This window comes from Sinocyclocheilus anshuiensis, unplaced genomic scaffold (genome assembly GCF_001515605.1).
Source record: "Sinocyclocheilus anshuiensis isolate Anshui unplaced genomic scaffold, SAMN03320099.WGS_v1.1 scaffold482, whole genome shotgun sequence".
In the NCBI taxonomy this organism is placed as follows: domain Eukaryota; kingdom Metazoa; phylum Chordata; class Actinopteri; order Cypriniformes; family Cyprinidae; genus Sinocyclocheilus; species Sinocyclocheilus anshuiensis.
Genome location: NW_015547676.1, coordinates 765066 through 775829, shown reverse-complemented (window position 1 = coordinate 775829; position 10764 = coordinate 765066). Strand labels below are relative to the sequence as shown.

The 10764-nt window shown below is 37.4% G+C and overlaps 1 protein-coding gene across 1 annotated transcript; it reads left to right on the top strand.

Moving 5' to 3' along the window:
- The first annotated feature begins 1051 nt into the window (after positions 1-1051).
- Positions 1052-10324, top strand: wdr53 (WD repeat domain 53). The gene is made up of 3 exons (XM_016505505.1): positions 1052-1129; positions 4376-4865; positions 9501-10324. The coding sequence occupies exons 2-3, from the start codon at positions 4377-4379 to the stop codon at positions 10125-10127; spliced, it is 1116 nt and encodes a 371-aa protein (XP_016360991.1). The 5' UTR covers positions 1052-1129; position 4376; the 3' UTR covers positions 10128-10324.
- Positions 10325-10764: the final 440 nt, after the last annotated feature.

The window sequence follows — 10764 nt, the reverse complement described above, 5'->3', positions numbered from 1 at the left end:
TTTCTATGAGACGCCCAGAATCATCTTACCTTGTTAGGAGTAACGTGCAATCCCTAGCTGAGAAATGGGACGCTGTCATTCAGAAACTTACACCTGCACCTGTGTTGGGTTTTTCAAACTGGAAGTCACCTTAAATCCTCACCAGAGTCAGTGGAAATGGGATTGTTTTATAGTCCAAAATGGAAAGACTAGAATGATTGCCTATGCCAGCAGTGGTCTCTCTAAGGAGAAAAACTATCCCTTGTACAAGCTGGAGTATTTAGCACTCGGATGGCTGTTTGCGAACATTTTCATTATTTTCTGTATGTCACAAAGTTTATCATGTTGACAGATGTATGTGTGATCAGCTAAATTGGAAGCGGTTAGACAGGTGGCCCGCAGCCCTGCCAATGTTTGATTTTGATACTAAATACAGAGCAGGAGAAACTACCCAGATAGCAACATAGTGTCGGCCCAGATGCGGCTCACATCTGGCACATGTGGAAAGATGATCTGGCCCACATGCAGCGTAGAATGATGGCACTTGGGCGGACCGCCATATGTCAGCCAAGAGCAAAGAAATAAACCACACTGGACCTTTTCTGAGCCACATAATAGGTGTATATTATTTATAGAGTCCTCTCATCTTGTCTAAGCTTGTTAACAAGCAAAATCACTGAAGAAAAGGAGAACAGAAACTCAAGAACTACTCACAGCCTTAGAAGAAATCAGCTGAAGATAAAAGACATTAAATCTCTGAAGATCTCAGCAGAGGAGGATTACACAACTCCACAAACAGCATTACCAGCTTCACTTATTACTAACCAGATTGACTTTATTTCTGTTAGCGGTCTACAGAATCTGTACATTTCTGTCTTAAGGACTAGTTACGCAGCTGATCTCCATCAAAGTCACAAACTCAGACAAACACCGTGTGCCTAAAAGTTGTTTATTTAATATTTTAATAATTTATAATATTTTATTCATAAATGTACTATTTATAATTATATCACAATAATAAAATATATTAAAAATAAACAACAACATGAAAATGTTCATGACGTAACGCGCTTGCGACGTCATCGGCAGGCGACACGTGACACGTACGTCATCAGCAGGCGACACGAGTGACTGCAGCTCGTAATAACAGGTTTGTGGAGTTTAATAATCGTCGTTTGTGTGGAGCTAAATAAAAGAGATTCTAATTATCGCTAACAAGAATATAAAAGCACAACGCATTTAATTCGGTATTCAGGTTAGGGTCAAAATGCTCAACGAAGAGACGTCTGACGTTCACGTTTTACGTGTTTACAATTTTCTCCAAGCTTCACTCAGAATACTTATGCAGCTTTTTACTTTCAAAACTCGCTCAACCCCCCCAAAACATTCTGAGAATAAGCTCTTTCTAGATAACACTGGCTACTGTTCTCATACAATGCCACATAACACAAAGATAAAAGGAACACAATGCAATGATGCGCCTCATTAACATGGTTAAGAGAATGTGTGGAGCTGCTCTGAATCGTTGAATTTAGAATCATTTTGGTCAATGCATAATTCTTGTATTTCCACTGGTGCTATTTCACATGTTTCATGACTTTATTATTCTAAAATGTGCAAAAGAGTCATAAAGATGAAGTAGATGTGTTGACATTGAATAATGCGTTGCTTTGTGACAGCCTGATGTAATGGCTGCATTGCTGCATCACTAATCTACACAGCTATTAAGCTTTATAAGATTCTGTCTATTTGTTTGCAAAAATATTTTCATAAAAGAAAATAAATCTTTAATGTCATTGTGCAAACAGTGTCCCACCAGAAGTCTTTCTCTAGTCTGATCTATTAAAGGGATAGTTCACCCCAAAATGAAAACTCTCTCACCCTCAAGTTTTTTATATTTTGGTAACCAAACCAGTTTTGTTAGGACACTTGTGTTGTTTTGAGATTTATATCACATTCCACTCAGAACAAGGCAATGCATACAGGTTTGGAATGACATTATGTTGAGTAAATGATGACCATTTTTATTTTTAAGTTTAAGGCATTCCTTTAAGGCAAACATTCCAGCATATTTAAGTTTCATGTGGCATAAAACGGTGACATATCTGTGAAATCTAATTAGAGCAGCCTGACTAAAACTGGATTTCCAGAACTATAATTTGATTAGAATTTCAAAAATGGACCTTGAAATGGATTTTTAAAATTCCCCCTCGTGTTCCAACTATACAGTGGGTACGGAAAGTATTCAGACCCCCTTAAATTTGCTGCTGCTGCACAAATAGCATATAAAATAACCCCGTAGCAGATCTATACAGGTGGAGCTGGGGAAGGTGGAGGGTTTCAGAGAACTATGAAAGCGTGCTGCAGGAATCTCAAGTGAATGCTAGCCAGCTATAAATGCAAGGCAGTAAGCTCATTGGCTGCATACGCAGCATGAACCAATCAGCTTGTGCCAAGTCGCTTAACTCTCTGAATATCATCAGTTACGTTAACACCCCGTCAGCCTGCGCCATCTAGAGTTTCATGACTGAACTATATATTAATACCAACTGGAAATAGAGCCCAAGAGACTTAAGAGATACTTTTTAAGCATGACTACAAAGCAGATCACCCTCCCTATTTTATCAGCTAGAAAAAGGCAACAAGGGTAAACTAAATAAATTGATTACGTGCTTCAGAAACCATTCTCACATCATTTCATCTGCTTATGGCCATCAGACGTTTTACACGATTGGCTTGCATGCCCCTTTTTGTTGAGTCCCCCGTCAGTCAGTCATATTAACGTTCATACACCGTTGATTCCCAAAAGGGTCGTCCCATATCATTCAGTGCCACTTTTGAGTATCATTCAGATTAAAACATTGACTCAGAACACCACTATAGGCAATTTCAGTTTAAATGTGAGTCTTTTGATGTTATATATATTCCAGGAACAGTTTGTTGCCATGGACTTCCCATTAGAAAATCATGCTGAAATCATTGAGTTCGGAGTGTGTATATGATGGCAGATTTCTCATTGTGAGCTGAACTGTTCCCATGAGCATTTAAAAGCTTTAAACTGTTGTGTTGACCAGTGTTGTGGAAAGTTACTTTTAAAAGTAATGCACTACAATATTGCATTAGGCTACTCCCTAAAAAGTAGCTAATTACATTAGTTAGATTTTACGGAAAGTAATGCGTTATGTTACTTTTGAGTTACTTTTTAAATCTGGGCAGGGCTTGCTTGTTTGTTTATAATATCAAAAAGTTTTTATTTTACAAATGCAAAAGCCCTTTTACACCTAAAGTGAAATGAATGCAACTCAGGCTGAAGGAAATGTAGTGTAGAGGGCGCAGCTCAAACAAATCTCGTGAACAATATGACGCAGGAGAAGAAAGTTCAACACTATTCAGCAATAACTAATTTTCAGCATCATTCCTCCAGCCTTCAGTGTCACATGATCTTCAGAAATCATTCTAATATGCGGATTTATTATCAGTGCTGGAAACTGTGCTGCTTCATATTTTTTTGGAAGCTGTGATACTTTTTTTCAGGATTCTTTGATGAATAATAAGTTAAAGAGAAGAGCATGTATTTAAAAAAATGTTTTTTTCTAACAATATACACTACCGTTCAAAAATGTGGGGTCAGGAGATTTTTATTCTTTCTTTTTTTGAAAGCAATTAAAACTTTTATTCAGCAAGGATGTGTTAAATTGATAAGAAGTGATAGCAAAGATTTATATTGTCAGAAAAGATTACTATTTTGAATAAATGCTGTTCTTTTTAACTTTTCATTCATCAAAGAATCCTGAAAAAAAGTATCACAGCTTCCAAAAAAATAGTTGGCAGCACAACTGTTGATAATTCTAATAATAAATCAGCATATTAGAATGATTTCTGAAGATCATGTGACACTTTATACTGGAGTAATGATGATGGAAATTCAGCTTTGATCACAGAAATAAATTATATTTTAAAGTATATTAAAATAGAAACCATTATTTTATATTGTAATAACATTTTGCAAGATTATTGTTTTTTTCTGTATTTTTGATCAAATAAATGCATCCTTGATGAGCAGAAGAGACTTCTTTAAAAAACATTACAAGTCTTACTGATCCCAAACTTTTGAGCGGTAGTGTACATGTTGTTATTGAGTCTAGAACTACAGTAAGATCATGTTCACACACAACGCTCTGCACTTACTCCTGATTTCTGTCACCACGGCAACACCAGAGCTGTCACTCAATACATGGAAACAAAGTAACTGCTGTTACTTACTTGAAAAAGTAACTCTGATATTTCTTTCTAAATTAAAAAGTAATGCGTTACTTGTTACTTGAAAAAAGTAATTGATTACGTAACTTGTGTTACCCTCAACACTGGAGTTGACTCTGTGTTTGTGTGTGACCAGGATGTCACACATATGGACTGGCGGTCACGCCACACCTGTGCTTTGTGCCGGAGTCTCCTCTGAATCAGAGCATATGGTGGCGACTGGAGCAGAAGGAGGTGAACTGACCCTGTGGAGTCACGACGGATCGCCGGTCTCTAAACTGCACCTGAGCGCTGATGATGATGTCACGTGCGTCGCATTTTCACCGTCGACCCCCTGCATGCTGTACGCCTCTCATGCACGCACGGTTAGTGTACTAGACACCAGGAACCTGAAGACGGCTGTGACAGAGCTGGCAGACGTGGGTGAGGAGGAGATAAACTGGCTGTCTGTGAACGAGAGCGGTGCTCTGCTCGCTGCGGCGGATGATTCCGGAGCCGTGAGAGTCGTTGACCTACAGCTGGAGAAAGTCATCAGGACGCTGCGGAAACATGACAACATCTGCTCGTCTGTGACCTTCCGACCTCACCGGCCTCAGAGTTTAGTGTCTGCAGGACTCGACATGCAGGTGAGATACAGAGATGGTGATTGATGAACGGGGCTTAGCCCATCGCATGGCACGTTTGCACAAAGTAACGCACAGCTGCTACTTTTTGTATTTTGAACGATAAGTCTGTGTTACAGTTCCTGTGAAGTGGCTTGAGAAATGCAGTTTTCTTCGATGTGTTAAAGGCAGAGTGGAACATGTCAAAGAAATCATCCTTTTCTTAAAGGAAACCTAATATGCCCCTTTTTACAAGATGTAATGCAAGTCTCAGGTGTCCCCAGAATGTGTCTGTGGACTGTGCCTTTACAGCTCGTTGCTCACATACTTTGCTAAAAAACATCTGTTTGGTTTTGATTATAATGTCTATCGCGCTGAAATCAAATCATTTTAAACCATATAAGTTTAAACTTCTGATATACGGTTTCCTGAGCGCACACATCTGAAGCGAACGCACAGAAAGTGGCATGTGAGCACTAAACGAAGTTCTCTTTCATGTCTTATTGCGCTTAAACTGTCAAATACACACAGGTTTATGTTAAAAACAAATGAGTTTTTCTGGCTCGTTTTTTCTCAAGCTTGCAGAGCAAGGCTTACCAGTTACTGGGTTGTTCATTTTCACGTTTTCTGGGTTGGTAGATGCACCGGGGACCCGATTATAGCATGATACGTCACCTTTAAAGTCAGGGTGGGACATGTCAAAAAAATCATCCCTTTAGTTTCTTGCCAGAAGCGTTGGAGCTGTAGCCTTCTGGGTAGCACAGCAGCTTCATGTCACAGCAGCCCTTCAGACCACCCTTTTGAAGGTTTATGGTTAATGTATTATTTAACGACTACCAATATATCAACCTCTCCTAGTTAACATGCAAATTAATTTACTGCTAATGCAAGGTTATATAAATTAATATACTGGTGATATTTAATTTTATGTCAATGTCAATTTATTTCTAGAGCACGATTTAAAACAACTTGAAGTTGACCAAAGTGCTTTACATATAAAACAACATTCAAAACAACACAGAGCAAAACAGTTTAAAGAGATTAAGTTAATCTCTATAATACATTAAAAGCCAGAGAAAACAGATGAGTTTTTAACTTAGCCTTAAAATCTGACAATGTTTTAGCAGTTCTGATATACAGTGGAAGCCTATTCCACAATTTAGGGGCAATCACGGAAAAAGCCCTATCCCTTCTCATTTGTAGTCTTGCCCTAGGAACATCTTAATCGCATTATGATGTTTACATGTCAAGAGCAAAGCTTTTCACTCCCGTTCACATGAAAATACCATTATTCTTATTATTCGCTAAGAATTGTGGTTAATTTTTTACTGCCATTATTCACATTACCCCACTGCACAGCACAAATGATGGACTCAGAAAGAGCAGTGCGTTACTGGCTGCTGGTTTAATTTATTTACGTCTAATGCAAAACACTTTTGTATGGCTGTATTCCACGCTTTTTCGGCGCCATAGAAATGTGATGGAATTAATTTGCCTTGCTGAGGTGCGTTTATAGTTTTGCATGACTTGCATATCGTATGCCTCTTGTCAGCTACTCATATGTTGTTTTCATACTTCACATAAAAGTACAGCCAGGTGAAGTTGGTACATACAGCACTCTCAAACTGTGTCTCAATCGTGTAACTGTTGCACATAAGATGGAAATTGCGCCCTCTGTTGTATGCTCAAAGTAGTGAAGAATAAAGCAACAGGGAGACTTTGATTAACAGGTCATTTCATTTTTGATCATGGTAGCAGAATGGAAAAGTGTGACATGGTTTCTGTCCCAATTTACCACAGTATGTTTTGTCTTTTTATTTATTTTTTATTTTTTTGGTTTGTCACTTTACAATTCTCACTATTGATTGCTTGTTAGCAATGCTTATTATTAACATATTGGCTGTTTAATAGTATTTATAGACCAATTTGGAGTAGACGTCACAGTTACGTCACTTGCAGCTGTGCGCGCATTGTGGTGGCATAAAAACACTGGGAACAAGTGGAGGGAAACGGGTAAAAACCATGGAATAAGAGAAAAAATGTATTGTTGTGCCTTTGGATGTCAGAATCGGAATGCAAATCATTTTTATATAATACTGTCATCAAAGACGCCATTTAAAGCTAAACGCAGACCTTTAAACGGACAAACTATGGATGAAACCTGCTATGATTACCCTACATTTAAAGCATACATTTGATTTAAACAATAGGTCTATATAATATTCATATAGGGGACATATTGTATTAGCCCTACAGTTGAAATGCATGCATGAAATACTATTTAAACCTATAACATTTTATATAACTTTCAACTTTTATTCCACAATTCTGACTTTTTTTCTTGCTAATGCAAGTTTATATATCCTAGTTCGGACTTTATAACTTGATTCAAGTCAACAATTGCGAGTTTGTCAATTCTGAGGAATAAAAGCCAGAAGTGTGGGATTATAAACTAAAAATAAAGAATGACGAGTTGATTTTTCTTACCAGAATTGTGAGCTATAATCTCGGAATTGCAAGAAAAAAAATCTGAATTTTGAAATATAAATTCAAAATTAAATTTTTTATTCCGTGGCTTGAATGGACTGCTACGTTAAAACGGTCATTTTCTGCCACCAGATAGGCTCTGCCCACAAAAAACGTCATCACTGTTTGCACTGAAATTGGTCTATAAAGCACATTCTGCATGACCATATTCTACATCCCTAATCTATCCAACCTAAACTTAACAACTAGGCTACCTTACTATTATTAAGCAGCAAATTAGAAGGTTATTGAGGCAAAAGTCGTAGTTAGGGATGCACGATTATTACAAAAATCATAATTGTCGATTATTCCTTTGACATTGTAACTGCGATTATTAATTACGATTAAATAAATGATGTTTACACCTTTGTTTGAAGCAACTGCATGCCATATTTTTATATGAAAATAAACAAGCTGAAAACACTTCAACTGAAAAACATTTATTGCTTTTCTAAAGTATTAAGCCTCAAATGTCAACTATACATCGGATTGGTTTCTCTTTAAATAAAAAGGTAAAAATATGCATGGTATTATAATGTTATACTAAAACTAAATCAATGGAAAAACCCTTAAGATAACATGTACAAAAAAAAAAGCATCTTGAGTACGCAGAATAACATAAGTGGATTTTCAACTATTAATTGCTGCTTTGAACGATTATGTAATTGTGGCATCCGTAATTATGCCATATTTTTATATGAAAATAAACAAGCTGAAAACACTTCAACTGAAAAACATTTATTGCTTTTCTAAAGTATTAAGCCTCAAATGTCAACTATACATCGGATTGGTTTCTCTTTAAATAAAAAGGTAAAAATATGCATGGTATTATAATGTTATACTAAAACTAAATCAATGGAAAAACCCTTAAGATAACATGTACAAAAAAAAAAGCATCTTGAGCACGCAGAATAACATAAGTGGATTTTCAACGATTAATTGCTGCTTTGAACGATTATGTAATTGTGGCATCCGTAATTGTAATCGCGATTAGAAATTCGATTAATTGTGCAGCCCTAGTCGTAGTCAGTGGTTTGTTAATGGCGAAGCCATATTTAGATATCCCAATATCTCTGGAACTGAACCATGCAGGGCCTTTAAAATTAAGATGGCAAAAGGAAAGTTTGTTAAGATCCAAAATCTAAAAGGTCATTAAGATATATTTAATACTTGTTGAGTTACAGGCATGCAAACTTTGGAGAAAAACCCTTGAAAGGTGCTTTTCCCCCATTTTTGAATGGACTGTATTGGCATATATTGCAACAAAGATTGCTAAAGTCAGCATATTTTATTAATAGAACTGCTGCTATCTTTCTAAAGTCATTTTACCCCGAGTTTGGCTCTGAATCTCAGGTGAAAATTGTAATTTTGAGCCCCTCTACAAAATAGTGGATTACTCCGTAGCTAAATCTTCTTCTATGACATTTAATACTTTGGCTTTCTTCTTCATTTATGTATGTCTTTCACCAGAAAAAGTATCATTTGAGCTGGGGATCTCTGGTTGAGTTGACACAGAATTGACACAATATTTGTCTGAGATACAACTATTTGAAAATCTGGAATCTGAGGGTGCAAAAAAATCAAAATATTGAGAAAATCATCTTTAAAGTTGTCCAAATGAAGTTCTTAGCAATGCATATTACTAATCAAACATTAAGTTTTGATATATTTACAGTAGGAAATTTACAAAAAATCTTCATGGAACATAATCTTTACTTAATATCCTAATGATTTTTGGCATAAAAGAAAAATGTATAATTTTGACCCATACAATGTATTGTTGGCTATTGCTACAAATATACCCCAGCGACTTAAGACTGCTTTTGTGCTCCAGGGTCACATATGATCTTATTTAAATCAGAACCTGCACATGCTTCATGTAGCCTATGTATGTAGCATCTTTGTTTGGGTCATGATTAAAATGCAGTGCTTGCCTCTAATTTTAAATGCACTCATATTTTCTTCATGCTTTCATTCTTTCCCACGTTTTGCTTAAAAAAATTAAATATTTAAAAAAAAGTCAGCCATCAACCATTTGCTGTAAAAACATCGGCAATCGGAACCGACCTTGAAAAATCAAGATGGTGATGCTGAATGAAATGGTTTGTTTGATTTGTGTTTCCCATCTCGCAGGCAATGCTGTGGAACCTGCCAAAGGTGCGTCCGCTCTGGACCTTCAGTCTGCAAGAAGATGCTCATCCACAGAGAGCGGGGCAGATGTTCAACCCTCCTCTCACACACTGCGTTGATGCCGCGTCCTGCGGTAACGTGTTTGCCTGTGCTGCTGAGGATGGCTGCATACACCTCCTGCGGGTGTCTGAAGACTCCAGGCTCAGGGAACGAGGGATGTTCAAGGCTCATTCTCAGGGAGCATCGCAGGCTCACTTCATCAGCTTTCTGTCCCATCCGTACTGGCTGGCCACCGGAGGAAACGACGGGCTTGTGGCTCTCTGGGACCTCAGTGAAGATGCTCTGGTGGCCAATGAGAGGAAGCGTAAGAACCGCAAAAAGAAACCTAAAGCCAGAGCGAAGGCAGTCTCTCAAGTTCAAAACCAGAAACAACAGATGAGTGGCGAGGAAGCAGAAGCTGGCAGTGCTTCCTCTAGTTCAGAGACGCATGGAAAAACCGTGCCAAAACTGTCTTTTAATCACGGGGAGAAGGTGAACTGGGTTTGTCCAGCTGTGTTAAAGGGAAAGCCGAGTCTGCTGGTGACAGACCAAAGTTCCAGTCCATCTGTGTATTCGCTGGATGCGCTATAATGTTTGGGAAATCATATTAAAATTATGTAAACTTAATGCAAGATCTACAGCTTAGATTATGCCTTTCTCAGTCATTTATTGCTCATCTTTTGGTCTGATTTTCAGAGGTGGACCAAGTACGCAACTCTATGACTTGAGTGAAAGTACAGATACTGCGGGCCAAATATTATTCCATTGTGAAGACAGATTTTTACTTAAGTAAAAGTACAGATGTACTTGCATCTAAAAGTACCAAAAGTACTTGTCAATGCACTGTTTTATTATTGTTGTATGTAATATTTGCAATGCCTCTGAAGCAACTTACAATATATTAGACTTACTGAATGCACTGACTAGCTTGTAGTAACTTTGGAATTAAAAGCTTTTAGAATGTAAAAAAAAAACAGGTTTATGTAACACCTCTACATACTACATACTAGTGGAAAATCACTACAAGGCTGATTACTGATAGGCTATCTGAAGAAAAAAAATCACCCACTGGCTTTCAAAGCTGCTACAGAGTAACGACTTTCTACTTCAAGGACCTTGATAGAAATGTAGTGGAGTGAAACGTATGATATTTGTCTTTCAAATGTACACTCTAAAAAATGCTGGGTAGTTTCAACCCAACTTTGGGTCAAATATGGACTAACCCAAC

Bases quoted from the DNA above. Each gene is read 5' to 3' on its own strand.
- wdr53 (XM_016505505.1), top strand. From the start codon at position 4,377: ATGTCACACATATGGACTGGCGGTCACGCCACACCTGTGCTTTGTGCC. The intron at 4,866-9,500 runs GTGAGATACAGA...CCCATCTCGCAG, and splicing joins CTGCAGGACTCGACATGCAG to GCAATGCTGTGGAACCTGCC.